We start from the raw sequence: 24,737 nt of genomic DNA on the forward strand, positions 1-24,737 counted from the left end.
CAGATCAGCTTACAGAAGTGAGGCCTGAGACCAAATAACAAAAGTGACTGCTGTGCCCATGTGGAGCCTCGCTGAAATCACTGGGGCACTGCACAGGTGTGGCAGTGCTCTGATCAGTCGCTTGCAGGACTGGGACCTTAGCGATTCCTACCAGGAGTGGTCTATGCAGGAGTAAATCTTTGCAGGGAGACCTACAGTTTCTTCCTCAAGATCACATAATTAGTAGACACGTCACTTATCCTGTTTGTGTCTCAGTTTGTCCCATCCGTTAACAGGGGGATAATTCTTCCCTATCTCATTGTCCTGTCATACAACTAAAATTAAGGGGCCTCATCTGTTTCTCTAACACTAACAAGATTGAGGAGTAACAACTGAAATCAGTGGCATCACACCAGGGTGTTAAATTGATATAAATCAGAGAATAATTAGGCCCTAAGTTTTCCATACTCAAGTCTTAAATTAGGTTTACTGAATAAAGTGTGATGCATCTCACCTCACCTTTGAAATTCATGATTCCTGTTCTCTGGCAAAACTAGAAAGGCAAATGTCTTGTTTTTCCTTTATCCGTAGAGTGTATCATGCTTTTTAGTGAGTCGCTGAGATAAAAACCACAAAATCATTCTGCTGAAGCAGACAGTAAATTGGACATGACAGGATAGTTTGTGTAGCTTAGCACATCTCACAGAGCTTGATACAAATCATGTTTCATAATATTTTGCTTTATTCCACTGAAAAGTCTGAACTACCATGTTGAAATTTGTGATTTTTTTTCCAACTGACACGAACGATCACTCTTAGGTTCAAACTAAAGTGAAACCCATGACGTTTACTTTCTTTTAATGTGTATGACACAATTCCTCCTACACCTTCTCCCCCCACCCGTCACATTCACACATACTGCCAGTGATTTATATTTCTGTGCCAAGTACTGTAACTAATACAGACTCTTTGGTCCCAGTCCTGCAAACCTTTATACACGTGAGTATTCATTGTCTCAGTTGAACTACTCACATGCATAAGAGCTTGCAAGACCGAGGCCTTAAGCTGGAGCTCAATGACCTGTCAGGCAGAAGCAACCAGTTACCTCTAAGATTTGTCACATTTTCCCTAAGAATTTCCCAGCTGTTTCACTCTCCAACCTCTCTGCCTCAAATTGGTCAGACGTCATCCTCAAGGACTACAGGGAAAACTTTGAAAGAAGTTTTATTTTACCAAGCAGATCAAATCATTCAGAGTAAGAATTTACTAACTGTACAAACTAGTAATACAGAAACAAAAGGGGACAATTTCAAGTGACTATCCTGTGACTGCTCTTCCTGGGAAACATACTGTCCAGTATGGTATTGATGGGCTTTAGGGGATGCTGTGTCCAATCTTCCATAGACAGTGGGAGATTAGGACTTTTTAAATACACTATTGCTGCATTTATTGACTCTAAAAACAGAACCCAATTTGGCAATCCCTGCCAAACAAGAAGCTGTCTGGGATTTAAAGGGATATCATATGTTGGGCTGCCCCAGACCCTGAATGACCTGGAGTCTCCAACTAGGGAGCCCAGGCTCCAAGCTGGTAGGAAACCAGGCAGGTGTGTGCTGGAATTTCATCAAAATCGGACTGTCTCAGAAAAGAAAAAGATTTTTAAGAATTTGCAAATCAAAAAGAAAATTTTTTTTTCATCTGAATTTTTCCAACCAGCTCTTCTCCTTTCCTCCCCCCCTCCCCCCTTTGTGTATTTCTCTCAACGTGGACAATAAAAAAAATTAATCAAGGCATTTTCACTTTCAGATTTTCAGAGCTGCAGGCTGGGTAGCAAGCCCTGCAATGGAATACATATGTCCATATATGTATGTATATGTACCTATAACTGTGTCCAATGGAATTTTTAAAAAATGAAAAAAGAAAAGAAAAAGCTGTAAATGCAGTAGGCAGAATGTGTACTGGTTTTGTTTTCTGGTTCTGACCCTGACAACCTCACTTTCCCCCCTGAGAAAATAGGTTAAGATTTTAAAATACAAGTAGGGGATTTAGACACCCAATTCACATTCACTTTATTAGCAAGTAAGCATGTAAATCCTTTCAGTAGTTTTGAAAATTTCTGCCCATGGGACAGTTTTACAGACCAGTACTGCAGCTGTAAAAGCATTATGTACTCCAAAAATAGTTTTAAAAAAATCAAGCAGACAAATAATTTGTTAAATTAGAGAACATGGGGATTCGTACAAGACTTGTAAGGTGGATAAGGAACTGGCTAAAGGGGAGAAGGCAACAAATTAGACTAAAGGTAAACTATTGGACTTGAGGGAGATTATGGTGGAGTTCCTCAAGGATTGGTCTTGAGACAATCTTATTCTATATTTTTGTTCATGAGCTTGGCACGAAAAGTAGGAGTGCGCTAAAGAAATTTACTGGTGATTCAAAGTTGGGAGGCACCGCCAGTATATGATCCAGAATATGATACAAGAAGATCTGGATGACCTTGAAGACTGGAGTGACAGAAATGGAATAAAATTCAATAGTACAAAGTGCAAGTCATGCACTTAGGGTCTAATAATAAGAATTTCTACTACAAACTAGGGAAGCAGTAGTTGGCAGCAACAGAGGCAGAGAGAGACATAGGTGTGTTGGTTGATCACATGATGACTATGAGCCACGAATGTGATGCAGCAATGAAAAGGCAAATGAGACCCTAGTACTGTATGTATCAGGCAAAGCATTTTGAGTAGAGATAGAAGAGTAATAATGCCATTGTACAAGGCACTGGTAAGAACCTCATCTGGAATACTGTGTACAATTCTGGTCACCCATGTTCAAGAAAGATGAATTCAAACTGGAACAGGTGCAGAGAAGAGCTACTAGGATGATCAGGGGAATGGAGGGCCTACCTTATAAGAGGAGACTGGAAGAGCTTGGCTTCTTTAGCCTAGCAAAAAGAAGGCTGAGAGAGGATAGGCTTGCTCTCTATAAATGCATCAGGAGATAAGCACCAGGGAGTGTGAAGAGCTATTTAAGCTAAAGGACAAATGATGGCACAAGAACAAATGGGTATAAACTGACCATGAACAAATTCAGACTGGAAATTAGAAGAAGGGTTCTAACTATCAGAGGAGTGACACTCTGGACCAGCATCCCAATCCCAAGGATTGTGGGGGCAAATAACTTACTTAGTTTTAAGGGTGTGCTGAAGAAATTTACTAATATGATTGTATGACAGCGTTGCTTGTGATGGTAGAAGGCAGGGCTCAGCAACTCTAGGGCTTACTTCTAGCTTATGTTCCAAAAAGCTCATGCCTCAAGGCTTCAGCCGGCCACATGCAGGGGCCAGGAAGTGATTTCTTCCTCTCTTTCCCCATGTATCTTGTTTGTGGTTTTGTTTGTTTGTGTGTGTGTGTGTCTTTCCTCTGAAGTATCAGAGACAGTCATGGCTGGAGATGGGACAGTGGATAGAGTGAGCCAGTGCTCTGAGGTGGCACCAAGCATGCTCTCTGGTATTTGGCTGACTGGTGTTTGCTCACATGCTCAGGGTCTACCTGATTCTCATATGTGGCATCAGGAAAGAATTTTCCCCCAGGACACATTCACTTGGGAGTTTTTTGCCTTCCTCTGCAGTGTGTCACTTTCCATGATTATCTGTGTATATCTCACTTAATCATTTCCCTGCCACTGCAGGTCACTCAAGCATTGGTGCACATCAGTCTCTCCTATGGCACATAACACTAGTCTCCTGCGGGCTGTAATACTTTGGTCTAATTTCAGTTAGTTTTAGTGTGAGAGTGATGGGTGGTACCTGTACCCTGTGTTACACAGGAGGTCAGATTAGATCATCTGGTAGTCCCTTCTGTCTTTATACCCTATGACTCTAATCCAGCAAATTATTATTGATCATGCACCTGTGATAGATTGTATACCTGTATTCATCCCTTGCACATTCTTGTAATAATCTGTATGAAGTATGCCTTGTGAGGTATCATTTGAAAACTCATTATTTGCTGGTCATTATTGTCCTGTGTGGCAACATTGTAAAAGTTATAAGATTCCACTTTATGGAGTTACTGACATACGTTCCAAGTGCACGGAGTGGGCCAAACCAGTTCCTCAGAGACAAAGGGCAGACTAATGCCTCAGCCAGTTGTAAACAAGGCCAATGGGCAATTACCTGCTAAGTGGCCATTCTTTGGCAGGAAAGGGGGCATAGGTGAAAAATCTACATTTTAGCAAATAAACAGCATGGAGTTCCCATGCACACAGCCTGCTTGTTGCCTTGCTCCCAGCTGGAGATGCTTCTCAAAGGAGGGGAGAGGACTATAAAAAGAAAGGGGAAACACTCCCAGAGCATCTCTCTCTTTCTCTCTGCCCACTGCATCCATGGCACCTGAAGGACAAGGAAAGCAGCACTGGACTGGGAGAGGGGTCCTGACCTAAGGGTTTGGCCAGTAATCTGCTAAAGCATATGAAAGAAAACCTTGCTTTGAATTTAACATAGTTTGTTAAATCATAGAATCATAGAATATTAGAAGGGACCTCAGGAGTCATCTAGTACAACCCCCTGCCCAAAGCAGGACCAATTTTCAACTAAATCATCCCAGCCAGGGCTTTGTCAAGCCTGACCTTAAAAACCTCAAAGGAAGGAGATTCCCCCACCTCCCTAGGTAACGCATTCCAGGGCTTCACCACCCTCCTAGTGAAAAGGTTTTTCCTAATAGCAAACCTAAACCTCCCCCACTGCAACGTGAGACCATTACTCCTTGTTCTGTCATCTGCTACCACTGAGAACAGTCTAGAGCCATCCTCTTTGGAACCCCCTTTCAGGTAGTTGAAAGCAGCCATCAAATCCCCCCCCCCATTCTTCTCTTTTGCAGATTAAATAATCCCAGTTCCCTCAGCCTCTCCTCATAAATCATGTGCTCCAGCCCCCTAATCATTTTTGCTGCCCTCTGCCCTTTTCCATTTTTCCACATCCTTCTTGTAGTGCGGGGCCCAAAACTGGACACAGTATTCCAGATGAGGCCTTACCAATGCTGAATAGAGGGGAATGATCACTAGTTGCATTTTATCTTTATTTTACTTGTAACCATTTCTTTCTATGCCTCATTACTTGTACTCACTTAAAATCTCTTTGTAGTTAATCAACTTGTTTTATCTAATCCAGTGTGTTTGAATTAAAGTGTCTGGAAAACTCCATTTGGGGTAACAGGACATGGGCATATCATTTCTATTAATTAAACTTAGACTTATATAAGCCTGTATTGTCCTGGAGTACAGGATATACATTTCTGGGGGAAATCTATGACTGGGAGTGTGATGGGGTTACCCTAGAGTACAAACAAGGCTGGTAAGAGCCGACATGTGGCTGGCTGGCTGGCTGCAACATACGCTGACATAGCTGGGAGTGACTTGCATGCTGGAGGCTGTTCATGAGCAGTCCAGGACTGGAAGCTATAGCATCAAAGCAGTGTAAAGGGCACCCCAGGTTGGAGGGCAGGAATAACACAGCTACTCATTAGTCTGGATTGTACCCTGGGTATGTCACGGCATCTGTCTAGGGCACCGGTGCCAACTTTCACGTGGTAAATAAGCACCCCAACTTTCACAATAAGCCAAAAATCAAGCTAATCCCATTTCAAAACAAGGCCAAAACAAGCCAATCCTTAACAACCCCAACACTCTATGTGACTAGATCCCCCCCCCCCCCACTGTGCAGTCTGGGACTGTGGTGGGCCAGCTGTGTACCCCTGGCTCTCTCCCCCTTGCCCCTGCCCCTGCTTGCTCCCGCTTGCTGGGAGCCAATCAAAAAAAAGAAGCAACAAGCTGTAACAAGCTACAAGCTAAACAAGCTACAAGCCAAAAAATAGCCAACAAGCAAGTCACAGGCCAATTAAGCCAAAAACAAGCCCAATTTCTGCGTTTTTTCCCACACGTTTGTCATGTCTGCTCTGGAGCCTTTTGTTTTGCCTTATAGACAGAATTCATCTCAGAGGCAAAAATCCACTCAGGAGCCTCCCAGGGATTATTTCTGATCAACAGACCAGCACTTGCATATTTTGTAAGGAATCCTCTAAACTGCTGGAGTAGCTCATCAGGGAAAATTCTTTACACGAAAAGTCACATTAGTAGTTTAATTGGGCCACTCCATATCCCAGACATCCACCTGAAGGGAAGGGATGTTTACTTATGAAAACAACTTTCTGAAGAAAAAATAGTAACTTCAATACAAGGTGTGTGCCCCCTCCCCAGCCCAAATCTATATTAACCACCCAGATATCTTATGCTGAATGAAGTATACTATTGTGAGGAAATGAAAGACAATCCCAGATAGTCGTAGTTTTGGTGGGAGCAGGTGTAGGAAACAGCTGGTATGGAACAAATGATCATCTATTTCCATGAAAGGACCAGTCGCTTTGGTCTAATTTGGGGCCAATGTTTTGGCTATTGTTGCTAGCCTGACCTTTCAGCAGGGACAAGGTTGTGTCTGATTAGATACGCTTGGCTCAGCTGTGATTATCGCTAGACCAGATATTTCATTCAGATTGGAAGTCAGTGTAAGCTGAGCCAAATTGATTAGGCATTTAAAATGAGCTCTGGCCATTTGTCCTATTTTTTCCTTCTCATTTTGCCATGTATTTAAAGTTGTACCTTGTCATAATATCATCTGGTAATAAATATTTTAGTATTACAGTGTAAAAGTTTCACTGGTACCCAAAAATGTGACATGTCAGTTCTTGGAGGTTGAGCTGCCTGCCTGGCCTTATGTCCTTCAAACAACTAGTGACATGATGCTAACCTTTAGTTGTCAGACAACTCATATGTAGTTTAGACACACAAGGCATCCCACAGAACCAATCTCCATGGGAACTGATGCTGCAACATTGCTGGACGGCAGAGACAACCCATTCTTGCCAATAGTGTGTGGGGGAGAGTGAGGGCAGCGGCTTCAACAGATGTTACTGAGCATGCTCTGTCCATGTGAGCCTGTTCAGTACAAGCCGAACTGCAACTTGGGAAGGCACGTGACCCCACGTCAGGGCCAGCTCCAGGCACCAGCTTTCCAAGCAGATGCTTGGGGCGGCGTTCAGAATGGGGAGGCAGCCCGGGTCCCGCGGCGGCAATTTGGTGGCAGCTCCAACGCTGTTGCAGCGGCGGCAATTCGGTGGCGACTGCTTGGGGCGGCAAAATTGGTAGAGCCGCCGCTGCCCCACGTGTCCCCTTCCCACACATCACCTCAGCTGGCTGGAGACACTTCCTGCCCAAATTAGCATAATCAAAGTTCTGCACCAGTTTACGTCACTAAGGACTCCGCTATCTGCAGAGACAGTCAGATATTTTGTGTTGAGTTTCATACAACCCCTTCTGAGTTAACGGGGGCCCTTTATGTTCTTCTTTTGGAGATTTTATTTTTGATCTTTCTTGATCTAAAAGAAAAGCAGTTGAGATTTAAGGGTGTATGTGCTCTGTGTATGGAAAAACAACACAAATTAAGCTGTTGTCCAGTATGAGAAAGCATCGCAGAATCTGGCCAATGGTGTTTTTGAAAGACACAGATGTTGGGAGCCAGCTGGTCCTTGAGGAAAAGTGAGCAAGGCAGATAAATTTTATACTATAGTAGGGTAGTGGCACATAATTTACAAATTTTCAGACTAAAAAGGTCCCGTCTTCAGATGTTTGCCGTTTATACAAAAACCTTACATCATATAAATTCAAGGCAACATAGCTCATCCTCTATAAACCAAGATTTTCGTACAAACTGCCAATACTTCAAAGAACGTTTTGGCCCCAGAACTCATGTATTATACAACCCGGTCTCACAGAACATATCATAAGTACCTTACCTGATTAGCATTTAAGATCATTTTAATCTAGGCACCTTTGAAAGAAACACACTATGGTAAATTAATTACACGGGTAATTGGCAATGGAAACTCTTTCAATTTTGTCATGTTTTGCAATATTTTGTGTTTTTCTTGAAGCCTCAACTCCTAGAGTCATGGGATTACAGGAGAATTGCAACTTCCATTTAAAAAAAATGTTTTTAAATTTTATCTTAAGGGAGCAATGAAGGAACCAAACAAGAAAACTCTGTACTTCCTTCACTTTGGAGATAACTACTTAGCTCAAATGTTCTAAGGCAGGAGACACCTATCTCTTCTGTAATACTTTCAAAACTGCTGGCAACCCACGATACCCGGAAAAATATCAATTTCCAGGCTGTATGCATCTAGAACACCCAGCAGAAAAGAAGCACTTCATTCAAAAAGTTTTCTAATGAGCTGTTAAAATTTTAGATCCTCTTCCACCTCTTGAGATCACTTTGCATACATGAAGCTTCAGAGGATGTATAACATTATATGGCTTATGCTTCAGGAAAACAATCCAAAGTAATTTTGTGCAACTTCTTTACATCCTCTGAAGATTCGTGTATGAGGCATGAGCACAAAAGGTGGACAATCTTAGAATCACTTATTCCAAACACTTTAAGTTTTTGCAAAAAATATCATTAATCCCTTAATATAAGCTCTCCTTACATCATTATACATTTGCCAGATAAATATAAATTTGATGGTTTCATACAATATGAAGTGTTCTAAGTTATATTCTGTTAACAGACTTGGCTTGGTTTTAGGTCCCAAGGAAATATACTAAAAAAGCCAAGATGGCCGTATGGCAGAGTGGTAACTTCATTTTACTAAAGGCAAAACTGACAAGAAAATTAAGGCTCCGAAGTAGACATCTTTTAGATGGCCAGTTTGAAACACTGATCCAGCAGAGCCTCATTTTCCCCACATACAGCATAGGAGCCCTGATATTTGCCTTCTTCTTAAAGTCATGGTGAGGCCTAACTGAGCAATGGCTGTGAATCACCACTGCCCGAGTCCAGTTTTACACCAGGGTAAGATTACTGAAAACTGCAGAAGGAGAGAGTACGTTACAGCAAAAAATGCTACTCTGCCTCTTTTTTTGTGGCGACAGCAAAAGTAATGTTTATGTTTCTATAGCTTTTTACCGAGAGGCAGTGGCAATCCTGGCCTGTGTTTCACACAAAGGTGAACTGCACTGGTACAAGCCACAATTTGCCCTGGCACAGTTACATCAATGTAGCTCTTTCAGCAACTAATAACCCACCTGTAGACATGACCTAAGTCCTTGCATGCTTAAAGAATGAGCTAAGGTCCTCCACAGCATCCCACCAATGTTTACAGCACCTGGAAGTGAACAGCAAGGTCTACTGTGTACATGTACACAGCATTTCAAGGATTAGTCAAGAAAAGAAACAGAATAAAAAATCCTACCATGCATGCCTTTTTAAAAAAGTTACATTTACAGCTATCTGTCTGTCTATGGTATTTATATGGCTCCCCATTACCTAGCACCAGAGTGCCTCATAGTCTTTAAAGTACTATCCTCATGACACCCCTGTGAGGTAGGGAAGCACTGCTATTGCCTTTTTTAGAGGTGGGGAGTTAAGTCACGGAGAAACTAAGTGATTTGCCCAAGGTCACCAGATAATTCCCTTCCTTCTCTCCTCCACTTCTCTCAGGCTATATGCTATGTGTAGAGGCAGAGTGGCATCCATTGGGGGTCACACAAGGATAGGGTTCTCAGGTGTCCGGTTTTCGACTGGAACTGGTTTTCGACTGTTAAAAGTCTGGTCGGCGGTGCAGCAGGGCTATGGCAGGCTCCCTGCCTGCCGTGGCTCCACATGGCTCCCAGAAGCAGCAGCATGTCCCCTCTCCAGCTCCTAGGCATTGGGGCAGCTAGGGGGTTCTGTACACTGCCCCCACCCCAAGCAATGGTCCCGCAGCTCCCATTGGCCGGGAACCATGGCCAATGGGAGCTGCGGGAGCGGTGTCTGCAGACGGGGCAGTGCACAGAGCCACCTGGCCGCTCCTCCACGTAGGAGCTGGAGGGGGGACATGCTGCTGCTTCTGGGAGCTGCTTGAGGTAAGCGCCACCCAGAGCATGCACCCCTCACCCCCTCCTGTGTCACAGCTCCCTGCCCCCAGCCCTGATCCCCCTCCCACCCTCTGAACCCCTCAGCCTGGAGCACCCTCCTACACCCCAAACCCCTCATCCCCAGCCCCACCCCAGAGTCTGCACCTCCAGCCGGAGCCCTAACCCTCCTCCTGCATCCCAACTACCTGCCCCAGCCCAGAGCCCCCTCCCACACTCTGAACCCCTTATTTATGGCCCCACCCCAGAGCCCAAACTCCCAGCCAGAGCCCTCACCCCAAACCCCTGAGCCAGCCCGGTGAAAATGAGCAAATGAGTAAAGTTGAGAGAGTGAGCAACAGAGGAAGGGGGGATGGAGTGAGTGGGGGCAGGGTTTCGGAGAAGGGGCAGGGTAGGGGCATGGCCTCAGAGGAGGGGCGGGAAAGGGGTGAGGCAAGGGTGTTCAGTTTTGTGTAAGTAGAAAGTTGGCAGAACTACACAAGGATGGTCTGAATGCCACAAAAAGAGAGTAAGTTGGGCTAGCAGGCTGAACCCATCACCACATACATGTAAGCAATTCCTGTGACTAGCTTTATTCATAGAATATCAGGGTTGGAAGGAACCTCAGGAGGTCATCTAGTCCAACCCCCTGCTCAAAGCAGGACCAACACCAACTAAATCATCCCAGCCAGGGCTTCGTCAAGCCTGACCTTAAAAACTGCTAAGGAAGGAGATTCCACCACCTCCCTAGGTAACGCATTCCAGTGTTTCACCACCCTCTAGTGAAAAAGATTTTCCTAATATCCAACCTAAACCTCCCCCACTGCAACTTGAGACCATTACTCCTTGTTCTGTCATCTGCTACCACTGAGAACAGTCTAGAGCCATCCTCTTTGGAACCCCCTTTCAGGTAGTTGAAAGCAGCTATCAAATCCCCCCTCATTCTTCTCTTCCGCAGACTAAACATCCCCAGTTCCCTCAGCCTCTCCTCATAACTCATGTGTTCCAGTCCCCTAATCATTTTTGTTGCCCTCCGCTGGACTCTTTCCAATTTTTCCACATCCTTCTTGTAGTGTGGGGCCCAAAACTGGACACAGTACTCCAGATGAGGCCTCACCAGTGTTGAATAGAGGGGAACGATCACGTCCCTCGATCTGCTGGCAATGCCGCTACTTATACATCCCAAAATGCCATTGGCCTTCTTGGCAACAAGGGCACACTGCTGACTCATATCCAGCTTCTCGTCCACTGTCACCCCTACATCCTTTTCTGCAGAACTGCTGCCGAGCCATTCAGTCCCTAGTCTGTAGCGGTGCATTGGATTCTTCCGTCCTAAGTGCAGGACTCTGCACTTGTCCTTGTTGAACCTCATCAGATTTCTTTTGGCCCAATCCTCCAATTTGTCTAGGTCCCTCTGTATCCTATCCCTACCCTCCAGCATTGCATTGGGACAACCGAATGCAGGAGAAGGGAGCGTTGGCTTTCAGGGGACTGCTTGCTGCTTTACACACAGCAGCAGACACATGTTCAAAGTAGAAGGCAGGGAATATCTGGGCCCTGATGTTTCCTACCCACAGTGATCAACTCCTCTGTCCTGTTTCCAGCTGCACTAATCTGGCACCCCCACACACACACATAGCAGTTGGGAAATGCTAGGCAACTGGCATACACATTCACTTTGCAGAGAAGTCATCTCTGCTACATTAGTAAACATCACGCAATCACATCTTTGCCTCTTCAGCATTCCTCCCACATGCCAGCCAAGCAAATAATTTTCATTCAAAATTATGGATGGTCTTTATAGCAAGATAAAAATAAGTTTTGCTCCCTTTATAAATAACTTCCATCACAAACAGAGAGTATACATGCTGTTACCAAGACAACACTGCTCACTCTCTCATCATTATTTGGGTCAGCATCAGCCCCTTGGGGGAAACCACCCAAAAAGGGTCAGAAAGAGTTGGGCCCCCTGGCCTACCGACATTTTAAGTTACTGCCCAGGCCATTTAACAGGGCACTACACTGACCATATTAAGTGGAGTACAGAAAACATTGACTTAGAAGCGGGGGGGAGTTAAAGGCCAATATCTGCTCCACTTAACTGGAGTAGCTTAGCACCACTTGAACACAGAAACAGTAACTCCTTGTAAACAGACAGGGACTTAGCTGTAAGAGGTAACCACAGTGGAGGTACAAATATTATCCCAAAGCCTTAGCTTTGCTGCAGCCACTTTGTCTCACACTGCAGGGACAAAGCTGCCCAAGTGCCAAGATAGATTGTCATGGAAGAATCACCTCATGGGGAAATCTCCAGTGGTATAGAGAGGCTGCTACTTTTCCCTGCAAGGAGCATAAACGGGCCTACCCAGGAGAAAAGGGATATGTCTACAGCAGCCACGCACCCTTGCAATCCCTGGTTCCTGTAACGGTTCCTTGGGGACATTGTCAATCAGCATAATTTAAAGCAGTCTAAAAGCTTTTCTAACTCATGCCAGGGGCTGAACTAGTGTATGGCTGACCCAGGAATTGGGAAACACAGGTAGAGAAGACAGTAATACTCTACCACTTTGTGAAATTTCTGAATCTTTACACAGTTGATAATACACAGCTGAGCAAAAATACTGCAATGATTGTGTTAAATTAGATGATACGCACAATTTAAAGGCCCTATTTCATGACCTGCTGAGGCTAGAAAAACCTTTGGTGGACCAGTACCAATATTTTTAGGACCAGTAACCTTTTCCAAGCACTGGCCTTGGGCTAAAATTAAATTAAGATTTAAAACAGAGTACTCCTACAGAGTGGTTATATAGAGTACTTATTTTTAATACCTAATCTATTTCTGAAATTCTTTGTGCCAATAACTGAAAGATACAAAGTAATTCCATAGCAGACAATTTTTCTTAGGATTTTGTCTCGCAAAAGTGTTTAGTACAGGGAGAAAAGGAATAAAGCAACTGGTCATTTTATCACAGCTGAATCCTGTGTATTCCCTTAGAGACTTCCATAGTGTAAATATTTTTTCATATGCATCTTTCAATCTTGCACCTCCTGTCTTGCATAACCAGTTGTGTGTAGCAGTTTTGTAAGAACCCAATCATTTCTATGCTATCATTCTTCATTATCCAATTAGGAAAAAATACGTTTAAGTAGGATTTTATTTCATTTAGAATATCTCCTTAGGCTTTTGGTTCATAACGTGCTGTCCCTCAGACCATATCTAAAGAACTGTACTGGTATTGCTGTGTAAATATGTTTTGCAGGGGGCTCTGATCAGAGTTGGCACTAGACAGAAAAAACAACAGAAAGATTTTTCCTCCAGGAAATGTGGAAATGACATAAATGAAGTTAATGTCCTGTCTGTCCAGCAGAAAAGCTTCACATGTGTGCAGTACTACTTCACTGAATCTGCCTGGTCTGTTCAAAGAAGAGCAACCAGTGATCAGCAGAACTGTACTCTCACATTGGGGGGCGAAAAAATATCGGCCTTTACAGACATTTGCTATACGGAGCACATCCCACACAGTCCAAAAGCAGTTCTCTATTCTGTTCCTAGAGAAGGGGAAAAAAGAAAAAGCTGTTTAGAGCTGGCATCAGCTAACAGAGCTGTTCATTTTGCTCAGTAGCAGAGCACTCTCCAGGGAAGCCCAAGGCCTGGCTTCTGCTCCTCATCCACTAGTCTCTTCTAGTCAGTTCATTTAATGTATTGCTGTTTGCTTAGAAGGGTATGCAAATGCCTTCAGTTGTGTTTATATAAGTTCAGTTCAGCCCATGAAATCGTAGCTTGAAAATTCCACTCGCCCGTTCCCCACTGGTAAATGGACAACTTGTCCTGGTAAGTGTGAGGTCCTACACCATCAATTTCTGCAAAATATACGTTTTCTTGTTTGGTTGGTTGTTTGAAAAAAAGACGTTACTAGCCCTTATGCTTACAGAGATAACCTTGCAATATAAACCAATGGCTTGCCAACTTCCTGAATCTGCAGACAGTTCCAGCATCTCTTTTGTTCATAGACTTTTCAAATATGTCACGAACACCACCCTGTTCAGTTTCACTAATCTGAACCTCTTGATCAGCCCTGAAACAGACTAGAGTCATATCAATTTCTGTCTATTGTTGCTTGGGAAATCTGAGATCAACACTGGAACTATTCATAGGGGTGTCAAGGTTCCTCCCCCACTCTGAACGCTAGGGTACAGATGTGGGGACCTGCATGAAAACCTCCTAAGCTTATCTTTACCAGCTTAGGCCAAAACTTCCCCAAGGTACGAAATATTCCACCCTTTGTCCTTGGATTGGCCGCTACCACCACCAAACAAATACTGGTTACCGGGGAAGAGCTGTTTGGAAACGTCTTTCCCCCCCAAATACTTCCCAAAATCTTGCACCCCACTTCCTGGACCAGGTTTGGTAAAAAGCCTAACCAATTTGCCTAGGTGACTACAGACCCAGACCCTGGGATCTTAAGAACAATGAACAATCCTCCCAACACTTGCACCCCCCCTTTCCTGGGAAATGTTGGATAAAAAGCCTCACCAATTTGTATAGGTGACCACAGACCCAAACCCTTGGATCTGAGAACAATGAAAAACCATTCAGTTTTCTTACAAGAAGACTTTTAATAGAAATAGGAGTAAATAGAAGTAAAGAAATCCCCTCTGTAAAATCAGGATGGTAGATACCTTACAGGGTAATTAGATTCAAAACATAGAGAATTCCTCTAGACAAAACCTTAAGTTACAAAAAAGACACACAGACAGAAATAGTTATTCTATTCAGCACAATTCTTTTTCAGCCATTTAAAGAAATCATAATCTAACACATACCTAGCTAGATTACTTACTAAAAGTTCTAAGACTCCATTCCTGGTCTATCCTTGACAAAAGCAGCATATAGACAGACAGAGACCCTTTGTTTCTCTCCCTCCTCCCAGCTTTTGAAAGTATCTTGTCTCCTCATTGGTCATTTTGGTCAGGTGCCAGCGAGGTTACCTTTAGCTTCTTAACCCTTTACAGGTGAGAGGAGTTTTCCTCTGGCCAGGAGGGATTTTAAAGGGGTTTACCCTTCCCTTTATATTTATGACAAGGGAAGAGGAGCTCCCTGGCCCCAAAAAAGGCAGGGGATTCAGAGCAGCCAGGAGGGCAAAGAAGTAAAAAGCCAGACATTTCTCTCTTCCAACAGCCAGGCTAGGGAAAGGATTTTCATATTATCAGACATCCACTCTCCAGAGGTCAATATGAAAGATGGAGCTCTCTAGTAGAGTCCAGAGATCACACTCAGATAATGATCCCTGAACACCTCCCTCTTCTCAGCAACTAGGGGTATGTGCTGGGACTCTCACCATGGCATTGACTATGAAGCTTATTGATAGATCCACCAAAGATCTCCCGCATCAACCTATGGCTGATAGATTTAGTTGTCTGGCTCGTATGTGTGGTAGATTTTTGAATCCCTACATTAAGTGCATTGTGTTATAGCAAGGGTGACTGCATAGAAAGTATTTAATAGAACATTTTGATTTGTTGTTAGTGCAAACTATAAATAAAGGATCTGGAGCCAAAAATCAACCTCAGGACTGCTTTTTTTGATGGGTAGATATTAGGTACACTGCAGAGTCTGATACCTGTGCTCTTTTGCAGAAGGACAATGCTAGAATGCTTCTTGAGAATTACTGAGCCTTTTGACTTGTCTATGAAAGCTGGTATTAAAATACTGTTTTCAGGAATTCATTGTCACTTTGCATCTTACATTCACAAAAATGAAACTGGATTGCTAGGTTGGATTGTCCATCATTTCATAAAAATCTGACAGTATGAAGTACGCTAAAGTGCTTTCTTTGCACTCTCTAGGAGAAGGCCTGGCCACAGCAATTTTCCAGCAATATATCAAGCAATTAATCTATCACAATCAGCCATGTCACCATTGACATTTTCCCTTCTCTGGCAGGTCTCTAATCAAGTCGGGCATGACATAGCCACTGAGCCAGATCCAAAAGACAGTTTAGACTACACGTGTTAGTCCGTTAAAGAAAAGGAAAACCACACCTAAATAATATCAGTTCACTCTGAGTTGTAACAACTGCTGAATCCAGGTTTAACTATTTTACATTTGAAATGGTTGTTCCATACGTTCTGCCTCTCCCCAGTACTTCCAGAAACTAGCGATAAGTGTTTCTTGTTTACTTTACATTCAGCCAGTGGAGATTTTAGTCACAGTCTCTGCACATAATCTTTAAGCATTTCAGTCCTACAGTATCTGTCCCATGTACCCAGTAGATCCATCTGTCCACTACTCTTTTCAATAGCTATTTGCTATTTAGAAAGAAGTGAGTGATAGCAAAGAGAATTAGTGCAATACAATAAGTGAAGTTGGGAAACATATTTCCCTTAATACAATGCAGCCTTCATAGTACTCTGAGCTTCATAGCCCTTTGTAAAATATGCTTCTCTCCTATCTGTCTGGAAAGTGAAACTTCCAGTAATTTTCCCAAAGCCCTGCCACCTCTTCTTCCCAACTTTTAGTACTGTCAAGCAGGAGAACCCCTGTATACGGTCACCCCTTCGCAATTTCAGCACACAGCACTGAGCCAGTGGTGTCAACAGAAGCAGAGTGAAACTGACCCAGGTTCTTCTTTTTTTTAAATAATACTGGGACTAGTGGAACTATGGGCCAAACCTTCGAGTCAGACAAAACCATTTGAAGTCACTGGGGGCTTTCTCTGAACAAGGATATCAGGACTTGGGTCCGCAGTGCAAGGAATGCTCAGCAGGGATGTTGCCAAAATGAAAGGGTGGAATGAGAAACAAGGAGATAGAGACAAACTGAAAGGAACAGATGGTGAAGGGAGAGAAGAGACAAAAGGAGGAAAAGTCATTCACAAAGGAAGAGGGGGCTGGTAAGAGATGGTGTAAAGAGCAGCTGGAGAAAGCCATTTGCACTGCACACCACCACCACTTATTGGTCCTATGGAACCCAGAAACTATCAACTGGCACGTTTTCTGTTAAATAACTATTTACACAGATACAGCTAAAGCACTCCTGTAGCAGGGACAAGCCTGCCCGGTATTCTAGTGACAGTACATCACATTTGGAAACCTAAGTTGGTCCCTGACAATTGAACTGGGCAGAAGTTGAGAGCATGCTCTGAAGGCAGCACTCATCCCCACCTCACTCTCTGGTGACCCATCTGAGACCAACTGAATGCAGTATTCTGGAGGCTCCAGAGACTACAGTTAAGGCATCTGGGTTCACATCTCCTTTGGACCACAATGCCCCTCAGCAAAGGCCACTCTGATGCATAATCTTCCTGGATAATAAGGAAGCAGACATGATCCTGGAACGCCTCAGGGAAAAACAAGGTGAGGGGAGAAATACAGAAGTAAGTGAGGGGGGAAGAGAGGATCAAGAGAAAAAAAACCCATAAGAACAGCCATACTGAGTCAGACCAGTGGTCCATCTAACCCACTATCCTGTCTTACAACAGTGGCCAATGCCAGGTGCTTCAAAGGGAATGAACGGAACAGGACAATTTTCAAGTGATCCATCCCCTGTCGTTCAGTCCCAGCATCGGGCAGTCAAAGGTCCTCTCGTGAATCAGTAACTGGTTAGAAGACAGGAAACAAAGAGTAGGAACAAATGATAAATTTTCAGAATGGAGATGGGTAAATAGTGGTGACGCCCAGAGATCTGTACTAGGACCAGTGCTGTTCAACATATTCATAAATGATCTAGAAAAAGGGGAAAACAGTGAAGTGCCAAAGTTTGCAGATGATACAAAATTACTCAAAATAGTTAAGTCCAAAGCACATTTCAAAGAGTTATAAAGGGATCTCACAAAACTGGGTGACCGGACAACAAAATGGCAGATGAAATTCAGTGTTGATAAGTGAAAAGTAATCCACGCTGGAAAAAATAACCCCATGAGAGGGCCTTCCCTCTTATCCCATGACTGCTTACTTTGCTTAGGAGCCTTTGGTGAGGGACCTTGTGAAAGGCTTTATGAAAGTCCAAGTACACTATCCACTGTATCATCCCTGTCCATATGTTTGTTGACCCCATCAAAGAATTCTAACAGATTGGTGAGGCATGATTTCCCGCTGCAAATGCCATGTTGACTCTTCCCCCACAAAACTGTGTTCATCTATGTGTCTGATAATTCTGTTCTTTCCTATAGTTTCAGCCAATTTGCCTGGTTCTGAAGTTAGGCTTAACAGCCTGTAATTGCCAAGATCGCCTCTACAGCCTTTTTAAAAAATTGGTGTCACATTAGCTATCCTCCAGTCATGTGGTACGGAAGCTGATTTAAGTGATAGGTTACATATCACAGTTAGTACTGCAATTTCATACTTGAGTTCCTTCAGAACTCTTGGGTGAATACCATCTGGTCCTGGTGACTTATTACGGTTTAATTTATCAATTTGTTCCAAAACCTCCTCTATTGACACCTCAATCTGGGACAGTTCCTCAGATTTATCACCTAAAACGAATGGCTCAGGTTTGGGAATCTCCTTCACATCCTCTGCAGTGAAGACCATAAAAAGAATTAATTTAGCTTCTCCACAATGGCTTTGTCTTCCCTGAGTGCTCCTTTAGCACCTCAATCATCCTGTGGCCCCACTGATTGTTCGGCTGGCTACCTGCTTCTGATGAACTTCAAAAATCTTTTGTTGTTAGTTTTTGTGTCTTTTGCTAGTTGCTCTTCAAATTCTTTTTTGGACAGCCTAATTATACTTTTACGCTTGACTTGCCACCAGATTTTATGCTCCTTTCTATTTTCCTCAGTAGGATTTGACTTCCAATTTTTAAAAGATGGCTTTTTCCCTCTAACAGCCTCTTTTACTCTGAGCCTGCACCCCTGACCTCCTCCCACGCCCAACCCCCTGCCCTGATACCCCTCCTGCCCTCCAAACCCCTTGGTCCCAGTCCGGAGTACCCTCCTGCACCCCCAACCCCTCATCTCCAGCTCCACCCCATAGCCCACATCCCCAGCTGGAGCCCTCACTCCCCCACCCTCACCATCCCAACCCCTTACCCCAGCCCAGAGCCCCCTCCCACACCCCGAACTCCTCATTTCTTGCCCCACCCCAGAGCCTGCACCCACAGCTGGGGCCCACACCCCCTCCTGCACCACAACTCCCAATTTTGTGAGCATTCATGGCCCACCATATGATTTCCATACCAAGACGTGTCCCTTGGGCCAAAAAGTTTGCCCACCCCAGGTTAGTGGATCATGAAGGGATTAGGGCTCAAAGTCTCATTAAGAAGCTCTAAGCCTTACTCAGCAGGCTGCTAGGCTTATCACACTCTTCCCCCCAAAGAGACCACACAATATACTACAGCAAAGGCATATAGGATTCAAAGAATAGGCCCATTCTCCTCACCCATCTCATCTCCGTCTCAGTCTCCTCACCCAGTAAGTCCTAGTCTCACTTGTGTAGACTCTCCCTCCCTGCCTCCTTGCACCAACTCCCATTCCCAGTTTCTCTTGCCCCTTTCCTGTATGTAAGGGAGCAGTATGACTGCTCGGAGCTCCGGTACGAAACTGCAGAAAAACCAGAGTGTCTCTGGATTAAGTTTAGAAGTGTGAGCAACAAGAGTGATGTAGTGGTGGGAGTCTGCTATAGACCACCGGACCAGGGGGATGAGGTGGATGAGGCTTTCTTCCAGCAACTCGCAGAAGCTACTAGATCGCACGCCCTGGTTCTCATGGGTGACTTTAATTTTCCTGATATCTGCTGGGAGAGCAATACAGCGGTGCATAGACAATCCAGGAAGTTTTTGGAAAGCATAGGGGACAATTTCCTGGTGCAAGTGCTAGAGGAGCCAACTAGGGGGGGAGCTTTTCTTGACCTGCTGCTCACAAACCGGGAAGAATTAGTGGGGGAAGCAAAAGTGGATGGAAATCTGGGAGGCAGTGACCATGAGTTGGTTGAGTTCAGGATCCTGACACAGGGAAGAAAGGTAAGCAGCAGGATTCGGACCCTGGACTTCAGGAAAGCAGACTTCGACTCCCTCAGGGAATGGATGTGTAGGATCCCCTGGGGGACTAACATGAGGGGGAAAGGAGTCCAGGACAGCTGGCTATATTTCAAGGAATCCCTGTTGAGGTTACAGGGACAAACCATCCCGATGAGTTGAAAGAATAGTAAATATGGCAGGCGACCAGCTTGGCTTAACAGTGAAATCCTAGCGGATCTAAAACATAAAAAAGAAGCTTACAAGAAGTGGAAGGTTGGACATATAACCAGGGAAGAGTATAAAAATATTGCTCGGGCATGTAGGAATGAAATCAGGAGGGCCAAATCGCACCTGGAGCTGCAGCTACCAAGAGATGTCAAGAGTAACAAGAAGGGTTTCTTCAGGTATATTGGCAACAAGAAGAAAGCCAAGGAAAGTGTGGGCCCCTTACTGAATGAGGGAGGCAACCTAGTGACAGAGAATGTGGAAAAAGCTAATGTACTCAATGCTTTTTTTGCCTCTGTCTTCACTAACAAGGTCAGCTCCCAGACTGCTGCGCTGGGCATCACAACATGGGGAGTAGATGGCCAGCCCTCTGTGGAGAAAGAGGTGGTTAGGGACTATTTAGAAAAGCTGGGCATGCACAAATCCATGGGGCCGGACGAATTGCATCCGAGAGTGCTAAAGGAATTGGCGGCTGTGATTGCAGAGCCATTGGCCATTATCTTTGAAAACTCGTGGCGAACGGGGGAAGTCCCAGATGACTGGAAAAAGGCTAATGTAGTGCCAATCTTTAAAAAAGGGAAGAAGGAGGATCCTGGGAACTGCAGGCCAGTCAGCCTCACCTCAGTCCCCAGAAAAATCATGGAGCAGGTCCTCAAAGAATCAATCCTGAAGCACTTACATGAGAGGAAAGTGATCAGGAACAGTCAGCATGGATTCACCAAGGGAAGGTCATGCCTGACTAATCTAATCGCCTTCTATGATGAGATTACTGGTTCTGTGGATGAAGGGAAAGCAGTGGATGTATTGTTTCTTGACTTCAGCAAAGCTTTTGACACGGTCTCCCACAGTATTCTTGTCAGCAAGTTAAAGAAGTATGGGCTGGATGAATGCACTATAAGGTGGGTAGAAAGTTGGCTAGATTGTCGGGCTCAACGGGTAGTGATCAATGGCTCCATGTCTAGTTGGCAGCCGGTGTCAAGTGGAGTGCCCCAGGGGTCGGTCCTGGGGCCGGTTTTGTTCAATATCTTCATAAATGATCTGGAGGATGGTGTGGATTGCACCCTCAGCAAATTTGCGGATGATACTAAACTAGGAGGAGTGGTAGATACGCTGGAGGGCAGGAATAGGATACAGAGGGACCTAGACAAATTGGAGGATTGGGCCAAAAGAAATCTGAGGAGGTTCAATAAGGATAAGTGCAAGGTCCTGCACTTAGGACGGAAGAACCCAATGCACAGCTACAGACTAGGGACCGAAAGGCTAGGCAGCAGTTCTGCGGAAAAGGACCTGGGGTAACAGTGGACGAGAAGCTGGATATGAGTCAGCAGTGTGCCCTTGTTGCCAAGAAGGCCAATGGCATTTTGGGATGTATAAGTAGGGGCATAGCGAGCAGATCGAGGGTCGTGATCGTTCCTCTCTATTCGACATTGGTGAGGCCTCATCTGGAGTACTGTGTCCAGTTTTGGGCCCCACACTACAAGAAGGATGTGGATAAATTGGAGAGAGTCCAGCAGAGGGCAACAAAAATGATTAGGGGTCTGGAACACATGACTTATGAGGAGAGGCTGAGGGAACTGGGATTGTTTAGTCTGCACAAGAGAAGAATGAGGGGAGATTTGATAGCTGCTTTCAACTACCTGAGAGGTGGTTCCAGAGAGGATGGTTCTAGACTATTCTCAGGGGTAGAAGAGGACAGGACAAGGAGTAATGGTCTCAAGTTGCAGTGGGGGAGGTTTAGATTGGATATTAGGAAAAACTTTTTCACTAGGAGGGTGGTGAAACACTGGAATGCGTTACCTAGGGAGGTGGTAGAATCTCCTTCCTTAGAAGTTTTTAAGGTCAGGCTTGACAAAGCCCTGGCTGGGATGATTTAATTGGGGATTGGTCCTGCTTTGAGCAGGGGGTTGGACTAGATGACCTCCTGAGGTCCCTTCCTACCCTGATATTCTATGATTCTGTGATTTCCCCCTGCCACTCCTTTTCCCCAAGAATTTACCCCTGTAGGACCAGCTCTTGTCCCCTCTTCATCTTAATCAGGCTGCTTCCTCCATGTGCCTGGGCTGAACAGGACTGCAGTAGTCCAGGACTACAACTGCAAGAAAAGTCGTACTCTGTGCTCAGTCCCAACCTGGAGCATGCTCAGTGCAGGTGGAATCTTCAGGGAATTAAGCTGCTAAAATCTAAAAAGTCTGTACTGAGCATGTGTGAACTACAATCTTTGAACTGGGCCACATTTGAGCAGATTTTTATGGGGCTGGCACAAGGCTGAACACAAAGGCCAAATGTCCAGTTCCTGCTGCGCAGAATGGGGGCTCTAGAGCTTTGCAAAGAAAAGGCAGCCAGAATTTTTTTAACACTGGCAGAACAGCGTGTTATTCCCTATCCTGTACCATTCTGTACCTGTACCATTCTGTACCTGTACCATTCTGGCTAAAGTTTTCCAGAAAAATTCAGCCTGAAGCAGACCCATATCATGGAAAATTTCAGCCCATATGGTTTAAGTTTGGCAAAGATATAAGCAACTGAAAACAGGGTCTTATAATGGGAAGCATTGGAAAACCTTAATAATAGCTGCCATCCTCACCTATAATCAGCTTACTTCTTGGACTTGGGAAACGTACAGTTAAGGGGGGTCAGGTTTGAAAGCAGATTTCTGATTCACCTGTTATGTTAATAGTATTTAGAAAGAGACAAAATGAATATGGACCGTAAATGATAGATTTATTTCTGGGTTCTGTTGTTGAAACAAGTTCTTAAAGCTTCAATTCAATGTTCTCTTACCAACAGTGATAAAGTAATACGGCTTGTTCCGGACAGCGAGAGAGAAGCACAAGCACTGAATGCCATATTTAACCAGCTTACGGTGAGTTTGCGCTTTGCAGTTTCAATACCAGCGCTCTTCTTGAGGGTTGCCTTTAATGGGCTAATTCACGGCCTTTCACCCGGGATGACTGTTTCAAATCCTGGGTTACATTCAACTGAAAATACGTGTGGAGAGGAAGCACAAGAAAGAGTGGAGGCCTCAGCCAAGAATCCCCACTTCAGCCAAGCTCAAAGTCTTTACAACTATTAAAAATAAAATATTCCCCCACCTTAAAAAAAAAAGAGAGGAAAATAAAAGCAGGGAAATCAAAGTTTCCACCTGTTTGTATCTAGTGCCATTGCATTGGCTTATCACAAGAGCACTGTCCAGAATGCTGCCTCTCCGGCAGAGCTTAACAAGGGGTAGGAACTGCTCTGCCAGCAGCAATGACCATGGTCACAGAGAAGGATGAAGGTATGCACAGAACCTTCCTCCTACCCATACTCACAGCCCTCTGTGACATGAGATAACGGGGGAAGAGGACCACCATGCACATGCACTGAACTCTGGCATTACAGGTACCTGGAGATGGATTCTTGTGAATAGTCTCAGACTGTATGCTTTTCAGGGCACGGAAAAGTGTGTTTATGTTTCTACAGTAGCTACCACTAGCATGGTGGGGCTTTGGTTCTAATTAGCAATTTTGGGTGTCACTGTAATACAAATAAATAATAACTTTAATAGCCAGTGGCAATAAATAAATAAGTAAAGTAAACACCAACCTCCACAACTCCCTTGGACTTCCGTGGTTTCTGGTTGCATTTTTCTTTTGTTCCCCTCTGTATTTTTTTCTCTCTTCTACTACAGCAATCCCCACAAAGCACCTCTCCCAACTCTCTCATTACATTGCTCCCTTAGGCTCACAGAAAGTGATTCCTTCTCCGTCAAAGTGGGAGCAGTTGAAACTTGAATGATCACATGCTGTAACTCTTACAACAGGGTAATACAATTTTGGCAAGGTGCGCTGGAATCTGACGGGTTAATTAGAAAGAGATTGATTAGGATGATGTAATAAGCTAAAAAGATTGAAAGGAAGTTTTTTTTTAATAAATGAAAATGTACCTGCATACAGTAATATTCACCCACAGGATCAAATCCTGGTCCCTGTACCTAGCTTGTGGAAACAAGCTAAGCTTGGTTGCTTCCGAAGCCTCAGGGCTGCAGTTCCCTCTGCAGCTATTTCACTTCCCATCTATATGAGGGGCAAACTAGGGATGTCAGTGGGTTTACACACTCCTGTATATACTTGTCACTAATCCAGTTTTGCCTTTTTCCAAACCCCTCCAAGGGCCAATTTTTATAAGTGCACAAATCCAGAAGTCAGTTGGAGCTGCAGGTAGTCAGCCCCTCTGAAAATCAAGCCATGGGAGTTCTGCAATCCTTCTTGGTCTTCCCACCCCAACTTATCATTCAGAGAGAGACAGAGAGACATAGAGAGAGCGTGCACGAGTTCTCAGAGCAGAAACAAATCCTGCCCTAGAAAGAAAGAACTTTCTTGAGCACTGCATCTAAACATGACCATATTGTTAATAGCACACTGAGAAACTGAAAATAGAAACCAATGTATGAACAAACGTTCATGTACAATAAAAGAAAAAACAAGACACTGACATATTTCTGACTCTGCAAATCCATCAACACAGTGACAGACACAGAAAAGAAAACCTGTAGGCTATAGCAGTAATGTACAAATTACTTTAATTATGTATTCTTTTATATTGGCCTTCAGGGAGTCTCAGATTACTACATTTTAAACACAAGAAGTGTTTT

The 24,737-nt window shown here is 44.2% G+C and overlaps 1 protein-coding gene across 2 annotated transcripts in view; it reads left to right on the forward strand.

Annotated features, from left to right (window-relative positions):
- The window catches only part of CPA6 (carboxypeptidase A6), a 111,377-nt gene that overhangs the window by 33,210 nt on the left and 53,430 nt on the right, over nt 1-24,737 (forward strand). For both annotated transcript variants that reach the window (XM_048840884.2, XM_048840885.2), the window contains exon 2: nt 22,892-22,967. In XM_048840884.2, coding sequence (XP_048696841.1) covers nt 22,892-22,967 — 76 coding nt within the window. The remainder of the gene's footprint in view (nt 1-22,891; nt 22,968-24,737) is intronic.

Source organism: Caretta caretta, chromosome 2 (assembly GCF_965140235.1).
Source record: "Caretta caretta isolate rCarCar2 chromosome 2, rCarCar1.hap1, whole genome shotgun sequence".
Classification (NCBI taxonomy): Eukaryota; Metazoa; Chordata; order Testudines; family Cheloniidae; genus Caretta; species Caretta caretta.